Below are 21382 nucleotides of genomic sequence, written 5' to 3'. Positions count from 1 at the left end.
TACATTTCTTAGGCGGTCACTGAGGATGGAGGGATCTACTGTATCGAAGGTGCACTTAGATCCAGAAGCACTCACTCATGCTCTGAACAGAGAACTTGTCATATCTACCTTTTGTTATGGCAGATTCAGCGTCACGAAGACCTCTGAAGCCGGACTGGAATTTTTCTAAGATGTTATTTTGTTGAGACCACTTTTTTCCCCCACGACTTAACAATGGCAGTTTGGAAATGGGATAAAACGTACAGTTTTTTGAGAAGAGACAAGGAGCTGTTAATAATAGATACCATACCTGGGCAATCGATATGGATGAATTTAGTGGGGATGATGTCGAGTGAACAGGGTGTAGAGCAAAAGAGATAAAAAAATCTATCTTTAAAATCTCTCTCTTTAGAGAGTCTTCACAGACAAATAAAAGAAAACCACCATCTCCCATACACCTCAATGTACTTCCCATACACCTCAATGTACTTTCCATACTACACCAGTTCACCACTTAATTGTTTCCTATGGGCTCCATTAGAGGCACTAAAATGTGCAGGAGAAGAGGTTAGAAGAAGAAGTTAGATGACAGTGACGGCCATTCCTGGTGACAGATGAACAGTGTTGGGTGCTGCAAGTGGTACTCCACTAGTTCAAGTGAAAAAGAGGTAGCTAAGTGGGAACAGCTTGTGGATCCCCCAGAGGAGGGCCTCTTAGGGGAAATGACTAAACCAAATGCTGTCCTGGCTAAAGGTGAAGGGATACAGTGCGCTTGCTGGGACAGCTGTGAATTCAATGTCACCTATTGGACTCCTGGAACAACGCACACACACGCACACGCACACACGCACACACACACACACACACACACGCACGCACGCACGCACGCACGCACGCACGCACGCACGCACGCACGCACGCACGCACGCACGCACGCACGCACGCACGCACACACACACACACACACACACACACACACACACACACACACACACACACACACACACACACACACACACACACACACACACACACACACACACACACACACACACACACACACACACACACACACACACACAAACAGCTGGCTCGGTGACACACTTCTGTATAGTCCATACACTTCCTACAAGAATCCGACACATGCACACACACACACAGACACACACACTTCACACACATACAGTAAACACTTGACTTAAAACACACACCTCGAGGGCAGCTGCTGCTGGCTGCATTCCATCTCCCTGTGGAAGTCCCTGACCACCACTGAGGAATACGAGCAGCGTGGGGCCTCTGATCAGAAAAACATTTAATAGGTTTCATTGGAATTCTCCAGATTGAGTCCAAATCAGTTCACCAGTGACTCCCAGGTCCCTCTGATACTGAACACCATGCAAAAAGGAACATTCTCACAACATGGGATGGAAAGCCAGGCGGTATTAATCATAATCAGCACTTCACTCTTATACAAAGACAATACTGTGAATAAACAAATATGTCAAGTAAATTATCATATTGAAACACAAATAATACAAATTAATTCACATAAACATGTAATAAATAAATAAATAAATAAATAAATAAATAAATAAATAAATAAATAAATAAATAAATAAATAAATAAATAAATAAATAAATAAATAAATAAATAAATAAATAAATAAATAAATAAATAGATAAATAACCCAACAGATAAATAAAGTAACAGTGTAAATGTAATTAACGAACGAAGCTTATCCCCATCTTTGGCTGCAACACCTGACATAAAAGCGCACAGCAAATGATCCGTTTCTCACCGTCTCATTTACATGATCATGGTGCTTTTGACGCATCGACGCGCAACAGCGACCTCAATGAGCCCAGAGTACGATATCTTTCACCAGAAAACACTTAAGGTTTTCAACTCAGAAGTACGGCGCTACGGAAGCCCTTTCAGTCCCCCATGCCATGGGGGCGCCTCTCTTCCTCGTAACAAGTGCCGTCCTCTCTGTGCTTGTCGTGGTGCGGGCTTTACTCAACCCTCAGCTCCCCAGGCCCCAAAGACAATGGTTCTCAATTACCAGTCAAACAAACAAATTAGAATATTAAAAGGTGTGGAGGAGGGAAGGGGTGAAGGGGCTGGAGGGAGGTGTGTGGTCTGGTGAGAAGTCTACAGATGCTGGTTGTCCCTGCCATGCCTGACTGAGAAGTACAGCAGAGAAGGGGGAATAGACTGCCCCCCACACAACACCCCCCTCCGCACTTAGGGTGTCCCATGGTCGGAGTTAATCCCACTTTATCCAGGAGAGGCGGGCTGTCAGATCTGTAAAGGGAAGGGTGTGTAGGGGGAGACAAAAGCAAGGACAAACAGAAGTTTAGATATATTTTAATGACTGTTTAACAAGTCACAGGTCTGCGCCTAACAAAAGAGGCACACTTACTCCCGAATGGCCCTATACAAAAGCCCTGAGAGCGGATTCCCACAGAATTAGTTAAATTAAAGGTACATGGCTTTATCTACTGGATGCAGTGGGAGAATACGTGTGTTTTGGCAAATAGGGATCCTTTGAGTCCTGATGCAAAGGAAAAGACAGCTGGGGATACAGGCAGCACACACAAAGCAAGCTGTTTAAGTGACACTTGTTTCAATCAGCATCCGTGTTGTTCTGAGGACTGCTTTCCACTCTATCCTGTCTATAATAAAATTATTAGATCTTAATTTGACACCAGAAGCCAATGCCCTTTGCTTTCTTGTAGGATCTTATATGTAAATACATGGACATGGGTACAAAAAAAGTCTTAATAAGATCATTACAAAACAACCATAGAAGCCTATTTACTCATTAACATGAACACAATGGCTAAATATATTAGGATTGTTTATATTATTAATATCCATCCTTTCAACTTTGTCTGCACCAGCAACAAAAATGACAAAAACACCTGCATACCAGGGGCGGGGCTAGGGGGTGGCTACTTGGGCTCAAGCCCTGAATGTATTCTGAAAAGCCCCGAATCTATTTTCCAAAAAAGAAATTATATATTCCCAAAAAAAAAATTATATATTCAGATCCTAATATGAAAAACGATGTGATTTAATGTTCTATGTCTTACCTTGACTTTGTCTATTTTACTGCTATCTATTTTATGCTTTATGTCTGCACTTTATGCATTGCTCTTGATCTGCCAATGTTTATGTGACATTTTATGCCTGTCTTTTTGTACTGCTGTAAAGCACTTTGAGCTGCAATTCTTGTATGAAAGGTGCTATACAAACACAGTGTATTATTATTATTATAATTATTATTATTATTATTATTATTATTATTATTATTATTATTATTATTATTATTATTATTATTATTATTATTATTATTATTATTATTATTATTATTATTATTATTATTATTATTATAATTATTATAGTTTGCTTCATTAATTAAAGGGTGTGAATTTAAGTGTTCTCTAGTGCCTTTTGTCCGCTTTAAGGTGGTGGTATTGTGGTGTCGAAGTAAAAAAAAATCCTGTCTGGGCTAAGCCCCGGATCTCCTACAATCCTAAATCCGCCCCTGCTGCATACACTTGAAAGTGGTGTAGGTTATAACTGCAAAAAGTTTAACTGTATTGTTCTAAATAACTTAAAATCTTAATGTGTTAGAATATGTTGTTATTTCAGAAAACAATTACAAGAGAACCAACGAACCTATTGTCTGTGCATAGGCTCCCTATAGCATGCACAAATATTTAAACCAACACGTTCAAGAACACCTGAATGAACTTTCAATCAGTCTGAAAATGTCCCCAGAGAGCCCGATTTATTTAAATAGCCTAGCTATATATATGCCCGCCTATTAATTAGCTGAATGTGTCAACTAATGTTTTGACACCTATACTCTGTCATAGGATCAGGAGGAGTAGCCTATCACCTCTCAGACACTAGCCTGTTAACGAATCTTTGTTGTTGTTGGCAAAACTCTTGCGAGAAAAACTAAAACAAAACTAGGTTAATTGTGAGCTATATGCTATTGAAGAAAGTATTAGAGGGCATTTGCTCACCACTTGTGTTCCAAATGGCGTTGGTTTGATTCTTGTAGCCATTCTTCATGCACTCATCCACAAAGGATTTGGGGTCGCAGCCTGACACCAGTATCTCCCTGAGGAGGGCGATGTACGCTATGGCCAGTCTCAGTGTGTCGATCTTCGAAAGCCGCTTCTCGTATGGAAACGTGGGGACGTGACACCGGAGCTCCTCGAATGCCGAGTTGATGCTCAGCATCCGTTTCCTCTCCCGGATGTTGGCGGCGTGCCGCTGGACCTTGTACGGGTGGTGGGTCACATGCAGACGACGCGGCACGCGGTTGTTGGAGACCTCCAGGGACTCTTCCGCAGAGGAGCTGTCCGCCTCCGCGCAGGCGCCCAGGCCCGGGGAGGACCGGGAGTCGAGGTCGGTGAAGGTCAGCTGTGCGTCTGGAAACATGGCCTGACAACCGAACGAGGACCAAGGCGACAGTTGGCCCGTGACCGCGTTGCAGTCCAGGAGGAGAGTGTCCAACTGGGCTTGGCACTGGAAGTTTGGGTCCATCTGGCCCCAAAACGCAAAATCAGTGGTGCCATCTTGGTCAAAGTCAAAAAAGATATCCTCCATTTTAATATATATATTTTAGAGGAAAAGGCAATCAAGCAATGTGTTCAAGAGACAGAAGTTGTTCTGTAAAAACAAGCCAAGAGCGCACTGTCTTGTGGTCACGCACGCAGTGGGCCTATACTCGTGGTTTATGTAGCCGCTACCTGTCTGTCCCGTACTCTCCGCGGTGTGTGACACGTGCATGGATTATGGATATATCTCCTGGATTAAGTAGCTCCATGGTCTCCATGTTTCACGGCAGGGTGCTCGCGCCAATTCTAAAGGCTGAAAGGGAGCTCATTAGGGGCTTTGCCCCCTCCCTCTAGATCTAGATCTCTCATTGCTTTTTAAAAAGAATTACAAAGGAATCGGTTGATCTTCAAATGACCAAAAGCTGGGAGGAACACGTGTCCAATTATAAGCTTTCTCCAAGTAGTACCCTAATATTTACAATAAAACACTATTTAGCACTCATTGGAGCCATTCAGGCAAGGCCTTCTCGGCAAACCGGTGTGGTCTGAATGGGATTGCTTTATTGGAACGCAGCTGACAACAAAGAAACAATACTGTCAGAAACATAATGAGAACACTTTAATTGATCCTGCATGTCAGACTGGCTGTGATCTAATGCTGGGAAGGGGTCCGTAACATGACAATGGTCTGAAATAGGCTATATATTATAGTACAGTATAAAACTGTTTCATGGTTAGGACCCACAATAGGCTATAACCCCATTAAATTTTGATAACCATGATATCATATACGATATCATATACGCTTTTTATCCCACATTTTAGAAGCGTATATGATTTATTAGCATTATATAAGGCCGGGAGATAAGAGTGACTGACGACAATGAAACATGCAAGTGAAACCTTTCAATATAGGCTAATTATTTTACTCTCTCATTGAGCTAATTCAATGAATAGCCTATTCTTAATTTTGATGGAGCCTATAGGCTATAACCCACAGGCCAACATGTATAATAGGCTGTTATTATTATATTAAATGTGCAAGTTGTGCCAGTATGGCAATGCACTTTACTCACTAAAATCAATTGTACCAAATATAGGCTACAAGACGCCAAATACAATATTCCAACATATCGCCGCAACCCGTTCCATTGGTTTTTGGTCCACCGACCACATGAAAACACACTTAATTCGCAAATGATATGACTTCGGCCTATATGAGACAGACCGTCGAGAAGACGCACGCTCTAATTACGTCGGAGTTAATGAAACGTGTGACTTTTTTTCTCCGAGGTTGCCTAGAGGGCATTTTACGGACGAACTTTAATTCAGAAAGTCTGTGTAGGGTTGCCTAACATATGGTTTTGATTCCACAACGTCCTTAAAGTGGAGATGAAGCAGTGAGCAATGTGATCCTAGTTTGTTTGTTGTGTACCTTGTGTAAGACAGGGTTCTATAATCAAATGTGAAATCTATCTTATTTGTCTGAAAAATATAATATAATATCCCTGTTTTCAACATGGGCGCCGCCATTTTGTTGCTGACGTCATGGCTGACGTCATACCGTGGCTTGGGTGTATACATTCTGGTTAGCTGCCTATATTGAATGGGTCGGTCAGCAAATAAAATGTTGCCTACAAAACAACGGGACCGCGGTGGTTCTGTTTGTATTGCTCCTGGCTGTTCAAACTAATTTTACCATGTGAGAGAGAGGAAAGTTGGTTAATTTCCACAAACTACCAGTGAAAAAAACAGTGTTGTTGACATGTTGGCTCGGGCTGCCTGCACCCAGACGGCGCGACCAGCCTGTTGGACAGGGAAGGAGGATCTGCAGCGAACACTTCATTGCCTCGGATTATGTTGTTGGGGTGGGATGTTTGTCCAGAAGACCACTAATCAGCTGAAGCCGGACGCGGTTCCCTCGGTCTTCGACAGACAGACCGGCGTTAGCTCTCGGGGCCCGGCGTTAGCTCTCGCTAGCTAGCGTTAGCAACCGGAGCGTCGCGGAGCATTCAGCCTGCTGGCTACACAGCTTGTGTAGCCAGCAGGCTGAATGCTCCGCGACGCTGGTTGAAGTGGGTCTAGGTAGCCAGCAGGCTGAATGCTCCGCGACGCTCCGGTTGCTAACGCTAGCTAGCGAGAGCTAACGCCTGGCCCCGGCTGGTGCCAACTAGCTAGCGATCGCTCCCGAGAGCTAACGCCGGTCTGTCTGTCGAAGACCGAGGGAACCGCGTCCGGCTTCAGCTGATTAGTGGTCTTCTGGACAAACATCCCACCCCAACAACATAATCCGAGGCAATGAAGTGTTCGCTGCAGATCCTCCTTCCCTGTCCAACAGGCTGGTCGCGCCGTCTGGGTGCAGGCAGCCCGAGCCAACATGTCAACAACACTGTTTTTTTCACTGGTAGTTTGTGGAAATTAACCAACTTTCCTCTCTCTCACATGGTAAAATTAGTTTGAACAGCCAGGAGCAATACAAACAGAACCACCGCGGTCCCGTTGTTTTGTAGGCAACATTTTATTTGCTGACCGACCCATTCAATATAGGCAGCTAACCAGAGTGTATACACCCAAGCCACGGTATGACGTCAGCAACAAAATGGCCGCGCCCATAATGCTAAATGCTTCAGAAATGTACACAACAAATCGTTTTTTCTTAGAAACTGCTTATTTTTATAACGTGACTTCTTCTGTGGCTTATCTAAATACTAATGTGATGCTATGAATATGTATTTATCGCACTGCTTCATCTTCCCTTTAAGGATACTAATTGAAAGGGGAGTGTTTGTTGCAGTAAACAGCTCAAGATGGCGGACGTGTCTTCGGTGGCGGTATACTCTCGAGTCTCGAGGCCTCCTTGGAGAAGGAGTATTTACACAGAGTGATTAGCTCTGCTTGTGGTTCCAGGGGCTTATATTAGTATTGGCTAAGCGTCCCGCTCTGAGCCTTACGAGATACTCTATATCTCCTGTGATACCTAATGTATCTCCCACGAACAAAAACACATGCACCCCACCTGTATGGGGCCCCGCCCCTTATGGTGGCTACCGCCCATATAACCATGACCCTGGTCATGAAACACCCTTCCTCGCCAAAACCCGTCCCAGGAAAAGATCCCTCAAGAGGGAACTCAGGGCGCGCAGAGCGGGACGCTTAGCCAATACTAATATAACTAGGTTATCTACATAACCTATCGTTATATTTCGTATTGCATCGCGTCCCGCTCTGAGCCTTACGAGATAATGGGGAAGAGCGGGCGCGAGACCCGACAGATGTACCCCCTGAGGACCCGTAAGCCCACATCAAGGGGTGCGGGGAGCCCTGTCACCCCATCCTTCCTAACGAAGGGGGGGCGCAGTCAACTCCACCTGAATGCGAACAAGAGGGAGCCAGAACCCCTTGAACACACCGTACAGGCGGAACCACGTGTGACTCAACACACTGCGGCCCATACCCATACACTCCTGCTACCCGACCAAAGGACGGGAAGCAGGAAAGGCCACAGACCCCAGAACCGCCTGGGAGACAGAACCCCCGGTCATGTCCATGAGGAAAAACCTTACAAAGGAGCCCGGGGAGGACCATGAAGCTGCAGCACAGATGGCCTCCACCGAGGCCCCACCCAGGAGAGCGGCAGAGGCAGCCACCCCACGAGTGGAGTGCGCCCTGACGCCCCCAGGGGGATCCTGCCCAGCCAGCGTGTAGCAGAGGGTAACACCCTCGCACAACCAATGGGACAGGCGCTGCTCCGACAGTGCCTTACCAGCACGAGCCCCACCGTAACAGACAAAAAGCTGGTCGGTAACCCTGAAATCCTGAGTACGGCTGAGGTAAATCCCCAAGCACGGACTGGACATGACAGGTGAAGGCCCGCATCTAACTCACCAGTGTGAGGAGGAGGACGAAACGCCTGAACCACAATATCCCGGGAGCGGAAGGAACTCCGGATATTCTTAGGCACGAAAGCAGGATTAGGTCGCAGAGTGACACCGCAATCGGTCCGAAAAGACAGGCACTCTGGATGTACCGAGAGAGCACAGAGCTCACCTACGCGTTTAGCGGAAGTGACAGCCAGAAGGAACGCGGTCCTGAAGGACAGCTGTCCCAACGGCGCCCGCTCGAGCGGCTCAAACGGGGCCAAGGACAACCGACCGAGGACCAATTGAAGATCCCAAGTCGGAGCCAAGGAGCGTTGCACCGGCTTAACGCGTCGAGCGCCAAGCAGGAAACGCTTCACAAGAGGGTGGCTGAACAAGACATCCCCTCAAACCCCTCATGATAGGAGGATATAGCTGCTGCATATACCCTCACCGTCGAAGCCGACAGTCTATCAAGGAGAGACTGGAGGTAACTAAGGACAGCAACCAGGGGGCAGGAGACTGAGTCCTGGCCCCCCGCCTTACACCACACTTGGAACATACGTCATCTGCCCGCGTAAGCGCGACAGTGGAGGGAGCATGCGCATTCCAGATGGTAACACCATCAGGATCAAGAACCTGCGCCCCTCAACGTACCCGTCCCAACAACTGACCTAACAGATGTATGGGGAAGAATCCCTGGCGGCACGGCATCGGTCCCAGACCTGCCTGGCCATGTCCAGACGCAATCCTCACCCGTCAGGATGAGGGCCGCCCCGCGACAGTACACCTGCACCCACATTCTCCCTGCCGGGGATGTGGGGAGCCCTTAGGCCGCGCAGATGGAGGACGCCCATAGCCAGCCGCCCGCCGCCTGGTGCAGACAGGGGGAGCGTACTCCTCCCTGTCTGTCGATACACGACACTGACGTCGTATCGTCCGTCCTGATCAACACCATTTGTGGACCAGAAGGACCGCTTTCAACACCAACACATTGAACGTAGCGCAGACCGGGCAGCATGGTTTGCCAGCTGCCCCCTACTGCGTTGGCCCGACGCATCACCAGCGAGGGAGGCGTCGGTGAAAACGCGACGTGAGACAGCGCCGTAACCGTCCTAGGACGGAACCTCCCGAGCGTGTTGACAACACGCTCTGAGATGGATGCCCATAGCCCTCCAACCGTTGACTGGGAAGAGGAATACTCTACATCCAGTCTACAGCAACCCCAGGCTGGTAGAGACCTGCCTGGTACGAGACCTGACGATCCACCTTGACCGCGAAGGACCAGAACGTCATCAGGACAGAACACTCCGTAACCCCGGATGACGCAGAGGCCCCAGTGCGGCCTCCACGCACTTGGTGAAGATGCGGGGAGCCAGAGAAAACCGAACGGCAGCCTCTGGTACTCATACGCTAACCCTGCAAAGGAAGCGTAGGTAAGCCCTAGGATGGAAGATCGGGGATGCGCATACGCATCCTACAGGTCTATGGAGGAGAACCAGACCCCCACCTGACAGTGTTCAACAGGTAGGAGACGATCCAAAAAATGCTGAACCTTCCCATGGGACAGGTCCAGCCTGGGTCTTACACCCCTCCCTCCCGACTTCTCGGACAGAGAACACCGGGAGGAGAACGCCACGACGATGGCTTGCTTCGTCCACAGAGATTGGATCTCGTCGACCAGAGCTGTCCCTGCTGGAGACCCCGACAACAGGGTCTGTACCAAACCTGAAAACGGGTGGGGTTGTGTAAACACAAGTCCCCGCCTCACCATTCTCTCCATCTACCTCGACATATGGTACTGCCGTAGTCATATGTGACGACACTCCCAACGCACCCGCCGTCACGTGGCGCAGGTCCGCCAGGAACTGTAGATAGTTGGCCCGGTCCCCCCCGCTGTGCGAAGACAACCCTGGAATCGTGCGAGGAGCGCGTTCCGTGTCGGAACACCTGACCCTGACACCACCCACGAGGCAATCGCACCCAAGGGGGAACCCCGACAGAAAAAGGGCCTGTCTGATACGGGGGGCTTCCGATCAAAAAAGCCCCCCCACTGAACACCCCTCCAGAACATGCTGAAGGAGTTGTTCTGCAGCCGGACATGCAAGGTGTAAGGCCCCCATGGGTTCCTACACACCGTAGCCCTGCAGTGATATCACTACCACCCCAAACCATGTGAGCTGCGACCACTTGCCAATATTCCAGGAGTGGGAGCACCAACATGATACCTGGCCTGGCGAAGGCGAGGCCGGGGAAGCCCGCACTGTGTGCCTCAAAAGGTTTCGAGCCCCCCTGCTGACAACACTTAAGTTGACAGACGTAACACCAGGCTCAACCAACACAGTTCAAGGTGTGGGAGCCGCTTGACAGCACAACATTCTCACGGACAGACCCAGGCTCAGCCATCAACTGGGTGTCAGCCCCTGTCTCCATGAGAAGCGAAGAATGGGGCCGCATACATCACCCAGTGGCACACACCTACACACCCCTGCTAGCCCACCAAAGGCGGGATGCAGGAGAGGTCCCAGACCTCAGAACCGCCTGGGAGACAGAACCCCCAGTCATGTCCACGAGGGAAAACTTAACAAAGGGACCCGGGGAGGACCAGGAGGCCGCAGCACCCCCCCCTAACAGGGCAGCAGCCCAAGGGGGGACCTGTCCAGCCAACGTGACAGGTGCTGCTTGGACAGCGCCTCACCCGCGCAAGGGCCACCGTAACAAACAAACAGTTGAACGGAAGTCCTGAGAGCCCAAGTCCTGAGGTAAACCCCCAGTGCACGGACAGGACACGACAGGTGAAGGCCCGCCTCCAACTCACGAACGCCTGAACCACAATATCCCTGGAGCGAAAGAGCTCCGGATATTCTTTGGCACAAAGACTGGATTGGGCCTCGGCCGAATATAGACAGGCACTCAGGCTGCACAGAGAGAGCACACAGCTCACCCACGCGTTTAGCGGAGGTGATGGCCAAAAAGAATGCGGTCTTCAAGACAGCAGATCCAATGGCGCCTACTCAAGAGGCTCAAACGGGGCCTCCGGCCCAGGACCAGTTGGAGGTCCCACTCGGAGACAGAGAACGTCCCACAGGCTTGAGACGCAGAGCGCCAAGCAGGAATGTTCCACAAGAGGGTGGCTGAACAACGTTCCGCCCCCACACTCGACCATACGCCACTCCCCAGCGTAAGCCGCGGTAGAGGACTGAGCGCGCGCGTACCGGATAGCGTTAACCACAGAATAATCAAGACGCATCCCCACCAGATTCACACTGTCAGCAGCCAAGCCTAGAAGCTGCCCCAGAACAGGAAGGCAGAACAGAGTTCCGCGTGCCTGAGAGAGGGCCCGCGGTGACCACGGAACAGGCCACGGCGGGGCCACCAAGAGCTGAATCAGGGCCGGGACCACACAGCTGAGCCCCGGCCCGGCACGACCAGGACCAAGTCCCCCGCTCCCGACGTACTTGCCCCAACAGCTGAGCTATCAGGTGTAAGGGGGGGAAAGCGTACAGAATCCCGGACGGCCACGGAATCGGTCCCAGACCTGCCCGACTATGTCTGGATGTAGTCCCCACTCGTCAGGGTGAGGACCGCCCGCGACATCACACCTGCACCCACATTCACCCTGCCGGGGATGTGGAGAGCCCTCAGGCAGAGCAGATGGAGAACGCCCATAGCCAGAGCCCGACCGCCGCCCAGTGCAGACGGGGGAGCGCACTCCACCCTGTCTGACAATATACGACGGTGATGTCGTGTTGTCCGTCCTGACCAAAACATGCTTGCCCACCACAAGGTGGTCGAGCCGTTTGAGGACCAGAAGGACTGCCTTCAATCCCAACACATTGAATGTAGCGCAGACCGGGCAGCATGGCAGCTACCCCCTACTGCGTTGGTCCGACACGTCCCCCCCCCCCATCCCATGAGGGAGGCGTCGGTGAAGACCGTGACGTGTGACAGCCTGCTGCCCAACGGGACCCCGCAGGTGAGGGCACCAGACCCTCCCCAGAAGACGAGGTCCCCCAGTACTGACATGGGAACCTTCAGCCGCTTCCATATGTCTCACACCGGGTCCATTTTCATACTGGAAAAAACCACTTCTGCATCCTCCTCATGAAGAGGAGGCCAAGAGGGACCCCAGCAGCAGGCGCATCACGGACAGCGCCGTAACCGTCCTAGGACGGAACCTCCCGAGCGCGCCGAGACCCAACCACTCGCCGCCGCTCTGAGAGAGATGCCCATATAGACCTTGAGCTTAGAAAAAGCCCAAGTACTCCACCCGTTGACTGGGAAGAGGCGAACTCTACTTCCAGTCTACAGCAAAACCCAGGCTGGTGAGATACCACCTGCCTGGTATGAGACCTGGCGATCTACCCTGACCGGCCAAGGACCAGAACGTCGTCCAGGGCAGAATTCGTAACCCCCGACGACGCAGAGGCCCCAGCGCAGTCTTCACGCACTTGGTGAAGATGCGGGGAGCCAGAGAGTAGCCGAACGGCAGCCTCTGGTACCCGTATGCTAAGCCCTGCAAAGGAAGCTGCTTCACAAGCACGGAGCACCAGTGGTGGCTGCAGACAAAAGACTACTACTAGTGAAGCACTGCCTCATGCAGCAACCTCCACTGTGGTGTGCACCCATGAAGGGGTAAATGAATAAATGAACGAAAACTCCACTAACACACTGCAGAATGGGCTAGCCCATACACACAAATGTTAAGGGGATGCAGACCAGAGAAAAACACCAGTCCCACACACAATTCATAGATTCACAAAAAGCACACCAGCCCTAGGCCTCAGCCCATCCACCCATGAAAATGGTAAACAAGCCCCCGCTAAACCCCCAACATTAGACACCGATTGACCGTCAGCATGAATGGTTAAGAGGAGGGAAGACCTTTTAGTAAAGACAGCCCTCGGCGGGGAACAAGAACGGAGACCCAGCATTGTAGCATTAGCATTAGCCGCACACACTAGGATAGTTGGGAAAACACCCAAAACAGAGTCATGACGACCATGTTCTCCCAAATATCCTGCCCCTCGCGCCAATACACAACTCGGCTGTCTCACGGACAACGAGCAGTATCACAAATGCTAGCATTTATGCCTGGCAGCGCAGACCCTACCTGTGCGCGACCTAGCCCGACAGCTAGCCGCCGCGCGACGTCCCTCGATCCGCTGTCACGAGATGAGGGAACCCCAGGACAGGCCCGATGCGCTGTTAGGATGTGCCGAGAAGATTCCAGGGGCTGGTGAACCTCCGGCGAAAACCCAACATTGTGTAATTTCTCTCTGCATTTCATAACAACTAGTTCATGGAGTGCACTGCAACGTCCATGTTGGAAACAAAAAAAGAGGAAGGTAGAGTGTGACCATGTCCGGCGTCTTATAGCAGGATGCGGGGGCGTGGCCTGGTCACGTGCATGAGTGCAAATTGTTTGTTCATGAGCACAGTAGGTGCTAGGAGATTAGAGTTATCTCATAATGGCAAGAGCGAGACGCGATGACCAGTATGATATATAATAGGCCTACACATTGCCTTGTTTGAATGGTTTTATATATAGCAGGCCACACATTGCCTTGTTTGAATGGTTTTCTATATAACAGGCCACACATTGCCTTGTTTGAATGGTTTTATATATAACGGGCCACACATTGCCTTGTTTGAATGGTTTTATATAACAGCCTACGCATTTCCTTGTTTGAATGGTTCTATATAACAGCCTACACATTGCCTTGTTTGAATGGTTTTATATAACAGCCTACGCATTGCCTTGTTTGAATGGTTTTATATAACGTAAGGTTATGTATATAACCAAGTTCTGTGAGTTATGGTGCGCTCAGCACCAGTTGCACTGTACCTCACTTCGTGCACGAGCACTGAATAAAAAATTCCACCATGTACCTTTACATCCCAACATTCGTCTGGCCACACCCCCATCCGCTTACCTTCATAAGCAGGAGTGTGGTCACCTACTCGCCTCCTTCCCAAAACTTTCACCATAAGGCGAGATCAAGGGCCGCAGCGGTGTCCTGGTGCTGAGCGCACCATAACTCACAGAACTTGGTTATATACATAACCTTACGTTCTGTTTCGTTATGGCTTCGCTCAGCACCAGTTGCACAACAGGAGCTGAGCGGGAGCCATAGCCCGACAAATGTACTCCGCTGAGGCCCCCCACAACCATCAGACTGGGGAGGACCGAGCCCCCCGACCCTCCCTAATGGAGGATACCCCCCCTATTGGAGGACGGGAGGGAGACGGATCCGACCGTGCGAAGAGGAACTCAAGCAACTCAACGCACAGGGTGAGCAGACCGTGGCTTGACCCCAGGACTACACACATGCACAACCCGCATGCCACCCGGGAACGAACGGAAGGAACAACCTCATTACTGCCCTCAAAATCACGGGGTCAGGAGCAACCCAACCCTGTGGCAAGGCTGTAGCAGCGGAGTGCGAAGGAAGACCCAGACCCACCAAAGGGACTGGATCCCCTGGAAAAAGGGGGGCCCGGAGAGGTCAATGACGCCAGGCATCAAGACCCCACCACGCGGTCACTTAGTGACACCGCCCCCCACATCGCCAGCGTATTCGGATAAGGCCCCTCCAAGAGCGGGCCCTTTCCCCCCAATAGCACACCGCCTGGCACACTGACTCTGCAGAACAGGCAGTCAGCATGGCCGTAAGCACCCAAAAAGGTTAACCAACGGAAGCAGGCAGCGCACCGGGGAAACCAGGCAGCAGGCTGTAACCTGAGCCTGGAGCACTGCGGACGAGACAGGCGCCAAAGGAGTCAGCTGAAAACAGCCCCCCCGGCGGAAGGGGCGTATGCTGGCGTTGTTGATCACCATGACAAAGCCTCCATTAAAAAAAACCCACCCAGAGGGGTCGAGGCAGAGAAGGCTGACATGATTGGCAGACGTCATGAACGTGCAGGGGCACACTCAACCGGGTAACCCGGGAGTTGACTCTGCTCCAACACACCAGGGAATCAACCACCCTCTCGGTACAGACGGTGGTTGTTCCTATAACCCCTCAAGAAAAAACTCCAAAACACACCTGCGGGTATACACCGGCTATACCGCAGTACAAGCATTTCAGTTTTCAAAAAAGGGTTATCCCAGGCCTACGGTATCAACAAAACTTTACTTCGGACCGGGCCCGGCGGCACGGGAAGCACAGGGTTACCAGAGGAGGTCCAAGACCACCCCAACAGCCCCCTCTTCGCCACGCATGAGAGAGGAGCTAAAATAATGGAGAACCAGCCCTAAGCACACCGCACTTGGTATTCCCAGGCGGTCTCCCAACCAAGTACTAACCAGGACCGAACCTGCTTAGCTACCGAGATCGGACGAGATCGGGCGTGTACAGGTTGGTATGGCCGTAAGCCATTACGATAGTGCAGAGTACAACATGTACCCAACAAAGGGCCTCCATAACGCCTAACCCTGTGACACCCGGACCGACCCGGCATTTTTCCCCCCGAAAAAAGCACAAGTCCCTCAGGGTACCAGAACAGCAGATCTGCATCCCCGGCGGACAACGGGTTAACTGACCTGGACCAGCGCGACCAGACCAGTCCCGTGTCCTAACCACGCCGACATGCCCACTCCAGAAGAGGGGGTAGGTATGCGTGTCGATCTAAAACATGAAAAGAGGGCGCCACCCAGATGGTCGCCATTTGGAACGTGCTCAGTGGCCCACCCCAAGGGCGTGAGACCCCTCTACCTGAATGAATGAATGAATGAATGAATGAATGAATGAATGAATGAATGAAAACTTTATTAACAGATTGCAGAATGGGTACAGTACAGTACAGCTCAATACATACAATTGTTAAGGGGATGCAGACCAGAGAAAGACTTTCGTCTTGTTTACATCAGGGTCCCCCATTTTCAATTCATCGTAACATATATGACATACATGACATACAGATAGACAGTACTGCTACATCTATACATTTATGACATACCAGATTTGCAATTACAGTACTGTTTGTGATACAAAAAGAGTCCAGAAAGAAAAGAGTATATACATTAGGCGTAGCAACTGTACATTGGATTGGGTAGGTGGGGGTGGGGGGGGACTGTACATTGGAGGTGGTTTGGGGGGGGGGGGGGGGGGTTGGGTAGGAGTGGGGGGGGGGGTTGGGTAGGAGGGGTGGGTGGGGGACACTGTACAACTGTACAAACAACACTGTACATTGGATTATTGACAAGACCATACTTGGTAATTTACTGTACATTGGAGGGGGTTGTGTTCGGACATTTACAGGGGCCAGTTTCGAGTTGCAGTCTCCCTTAGGTGTTTTTTGAGAGTGTTTTTGAAAGTGGGTAGTGATTCACATTCCTTTACAGCTTTGGGTAGGGCGTTCCACATTGATGTGGCATAATTGCGAAACGTGTTTAGTCCCTTGTTTGAGCCGAATCTGGGTTTAACATGATTTGTGGAGCTCCCTCTGGTGTTGTGATCGTGGTATTCACTGACCCTTGGGAAGTATTTTGTCATGTACATGGGTACCTTGGTCGTGTAGTGTATCTTGTAGACCAGGCCCATTGCAAGTTGCTGTACTCTGTCGTCTACTCTAAGCCATCCTAGGTTGTCAAAGTGGGCAGGGGTGAGGTGGGTTCTAGGAGTAAGGTCAAGCAGTAGTCTGACCAGTTTGTTTTGAGATGTTTGTAATTTTATTTTTAGCGCCTTTGAGGTGCTTTGGTACCATGAGGTGCAAGCATAGTCGTAGTACCCTTGAATGAGTGCTCCTGCTAGAGTCTTCAGGGTATTCTTGTTTACCAGTGAGGAGATCCGGTACAAGAATCGTGTTCGTTGGTTGACTTTTTTTATTACATTGGATGCCATTTTGTCACAGGAAAGAGTTTGTTATTTGAACCGAAGAGAATGGACTCTGTTTTGCCCATGTGTAATGATAGTTTGTTATCAGCGAGCCATATGCAGATTTTGCCTAGTTCTGAGCTGAGGGTTTTTTCAACCTGTAACTTGTTCTTGTCAGAGACCAGCAGGGCTGAGTCGTCCGCAAACAGGAACAAGTTGCAGTCACAAGCTGACGACATGTCATTTGCATAAATTAGGAACAGTAGCGGACCTAGTATGCTTCCTTGTGGAACACCACAGTTTACTGTGAGGGGGGGGGATAGGGTACCGTTTACCTCCACCATCTGCTCTCTCCCCTCCAGGTAGGATTGCATCCAGCTCACTGATAGACTATCAAAACCAATTGCTTTTAGCTTGTCAATCAGAATGGTGTGATTGACAGTGTCGAAGGCCTTTTGTAGGTCCAGCATGACCATGCCGCAGTATTTGCCCGCGTCCACCTCTTGTTTGATGTGGTTGTTTAAATAGAGAAGGCATGTGTCAGTGGAGTGGGATGTTCTGAAGCCAGATTGGAATTCGTAGATTAGATTTTTTTCCGCAAGGTATTTTTCGACCTGTTCGTATACAATTTTTCCATGACTTTCGAGATGGGGGTAAGGATAGAAACAGGGCGGTAGTTGCCTGGGTCTAATTTACTTCCTTTTTTGTGCAGAGGGGTCACTCTCGCAATTTTGAAGTCCTTGGGGACGTGTCCCTGTTTTATGGAGAGGTTTATTATGTGTGTGATGACTGGGGTGATGGCGGCTGCTGAGTCTCTGAGGAATTTGGAGGGGATGTTGTCATGGCCAGTGGCCTTGTTGGGTTGGAGGGCGCTCAGTTTTTTGAGTACCTCATCTGTTGTTACCATTTCCATTACCTATGTTCTGATCTATTCCGTTAACATCCCCCAGATATGAACGAGAATTCATCGAGACAACCTAGTAAACTGGCGCTCGGAAGAGACAAAACTCCATCCCAGTTGCCCGATAAAAACGCTGTTTTAACAAGCAACCAAGGCGCACTTAGCCCCTGCGTGATTCTTTAACAGAAACACACAGAGCCAGCACTATGTATGCGTCGAGACCCAAACACATCAATGGATAGTCTAGCAAGACACCAAACATTGTTCCTCCAAGTCGCCTGGGAGAACGACACAGAGCCGTCGTGCTTCATGTACCTTCCTCTTTTTATTCAAAAAAGAAAGAAACACAGACTGACATGAATCTCACGTGACGCAGCTGAGGGTAATTTTTTTTACATTTTTACATCCCACCACCCTCACCATAGGGAGGAGACGGAAATCCCCAGAGAGACTTCCCACGCGAGCTGTATAGATTGAAAAGAATATATTGCAACATTGAGCTATGTAATATTTGGGTTAGGGCTCTCCGAGGAGGAGGCACTGAACCAATACACACTCAATAATCGAATTTAATCGAATACACACACAATAGAGCAGAACTCCTTTTTGAAGTTCTACTCACCTTGACAATCTGAGGAGGAGGCTCTGAACTCTGAGGAGGCTCCCTCACAGGGAAGGAGAGTCCGAACTCACAGAAGGCCCGAGGAGGAGCTTCGTGAGGAGGAGCTCTGACAACTCCCTGAAACAGATCCATAACATGGACCTGAACAACTCACGGAAGTCTTACCAACAGAGACGTGCACAGTGACATACTCTATGGCGGGGGAATTTCTGCTGTGCACACGCCCAATCTTCCAGGGCGTGGGACCAGGAAACTCCCCCCCCCTCCCTCTTACCCTGTAACGTGCCGAACAGCAACGTGACAGGAACCTTGAAGGACAGGAGGTTTTAACCCCTGACCAATCAGAAAAGGGGAGGAAAGGATTACCAGTTCACCCCTTTACGACCCCACACCCATGATACGATGTAATGACAAATAGAGCATGACACAGTCATAGTCTGCTACATGAAGTATCTAACAGCTTCACATAGCTCATGCGCTAACCTGCTATCTGATTTTTACTAAGGAAAAAACACAGAATAGAGAGGGCCCCCTTAAGAGCCCCGGTACCAGACTTACACATGTGCTTCTGTGGCCAAACCTAACCCAGTTGTAGATCACAAGACACCCACAACCCTTCATCACAACAAAAAATGGCAAAGTACACTCTTGCTACAGAGGAACGCCGTTTTTCATAACGAGAGAATACAGAATCCTCGATCATGTATTGGCCACAGGCCTTGCTAAGCACACACGATAAGTGACCAAACAATCTTTTCTTTAGGAAAATAAAGTTTCTCAAGCGGTTAGCACAACCCCAGCAATCAAGCTGAGGGTTACATCGTATCCCCACAAACACAGTGACACAATATATTGTAAACAACATGTCTGAGAGGAGGGTGGGGAAGCCCCAGGGAACCGGGAGGATCACCCCTCCTTCCTTACCCTTGATACGACCAAGTTGAACAGGTAACCCTGTTAATATGTGAACACACTGTTCATTGTCATTACAGGCTGAGAAAAGAATTCATTCCTCAATCATATGTCACTAAGCATAGCTTTATAGGTTAATTAACCCCCTTAGTTGTGAGGTCACGTTACATGAACACACATGTTCTCATCACAACTAACCAGATCATTTTTACACATGTAAAACAACAACCCGATTTCTATGGAGAGAGAAGCTATACCAGTGACAAGACAATTCACACACAACACGCGTCGTATCCTCAATGTATTGCAGCAACACACGTTTTGGAAAACATCGTTATTACAAAACATTTAGAAGGGAAGGAAAGAAGAAGTGTTTAAGGTCCGGTCGGGACCTTCCTACCCTGAACGCAGGCCAAGCGAACTGCAATCTGGCTAACGGGGCACTGAAGTTGAACACAGCATCCCTGTGTTGACGACGAGGGTAACGTCGTTGAGCCACCCAGCCGCTACGTTTCTCCATGTTTGACGCAGTCCTCGCTGGCAGGGCTCCGGTGTAGGTTCGACTAACATCCTCTGTCAAAGATGACGTCGTAGTCAGAGTGTTTAAGGCATGTTATAGTCATAGAAAACGTTCAACAGTGTAGCATTAAGCTAACAGCCGATTGACTGATAGCAACAAGCTAACGTTTACTAGCCTGGTAAACACAGCGAGCTAACGCCGCAGCTAACAGCTGACTGGCTAACACAGTAGGCCACAACTAGCACGCAAGCTAAGCAGCTATCACCTGAACTGTACACACATAACAAGCCACACTTCAGACAGGCCGCTGTCCAAGTCCCTCCCCTAAGAGGGAAAAGAAAAAGAATGTCAGAACACAGTTGTCAACGGTGATCCAGACATACAGCGGGGCCAGCACAGTTCCCATTTCGGGCTGCAGCCGACTTTGAGCATGGAACTCCTGATAAAGAAGATCCTATGCCCACATTTCCTCGTTAGGGTATACTTTCATTTGTATATGAAAGATGGGGCCTGCACGGGACAGAGAAGCATCCGCTCGAGAATCCTGGGTTCACCAGGTCCTGGTCGAGGGGCCCACTAGATTGACCATCATGGGCGTCAGACCAAGATCCTCCGACCGCCGTTTAAGCCGAGCAGAGGACCCCAGCCTGAAGTCGGCGTTTCGTAAATTGTCAGCTAACCCCCACAGCATCAACAACAACCAGAGCTCACAAGCAAAACAGTACGTATACCCAACCTGGAAACAACCGCTTCTCACAACAGTCTGTGCTTCCCACAGTCCAGCTGTGTGGCCGGAGGGCAACCCCATCCAGCCGCAGCAAGGAGGACTGTAGCTGGGGAGCATGTCAGCGGCGTGAGCTCCTAATACGAAAAAGCCGTTGAAGGTCGGAATGACCATCATCTTCCAGACACTCCAGTAACGAAGACAATATCGCCGTATTTTCTCGAAAATAGTGAGAGAGAGAATAAAGATATGATGTCAACGTATCTTCCCGTTCTTTTGTTTTCCAACTTTCTTCTACTAACAACCTCGTCAAGTGGGGATCTACCGAAGGCACTTCCTTGTGGTGAAAGTGAAGAAGGAGGCGAGTAGGTGACCACACTCCTGCTTATGAAGGTAAGCGGATGGGGGTGTGGCCAGACGAATGTTGGGATGTAAAGGTACATGGTGGAATTTTTTATTCAGTGCTCGTG

General features: G+C 49.7%; 1 protein-coding gene across 1 annotated transcript; it reads right to left on the bottom strand.

Annotated features, from left to right (window-relative positions):
* Nucleotides 1-2246: 2246 nt before the first annotated feature.
* On the bottom strand, nucleotides 2247-4606 carry LOC311225196 (uncharacterized protein; the record flags this gene model as incomplete). The annotated part of the gene is made up of 2 exons (XM_084310404.1): nucleotides 2247-2284; nucleotides 4018-4606. The coding sequence occupies 2 exons, from the start codon at nucleotides 4604-4606 to the stop codon at nucleotides 2247-2249; spliced, it is 627 nt and encodes a 208-aa protein (XP_084166530.1).
* Nucleotides 4607-21382: the final 16776 nt, after the last annotated feature.

The sequence above is a fragment of the Notolepis coatsorum genome, assembly GCF_963971535.1.
Source record: "Notolepis coatsorum genome assembly, chromosome: 3".
Lineage (NCBI taxonomy): Eukaryota > Metazoa > Chordata > Actinopteri > Aulopiformes > Paralepididae > Notolepis > Notolepis coatsorum.
Note: the sequence above shows the minus strand (reverse complement) of the source record. Positions and strands in the feature narration are given on the sequence as shown.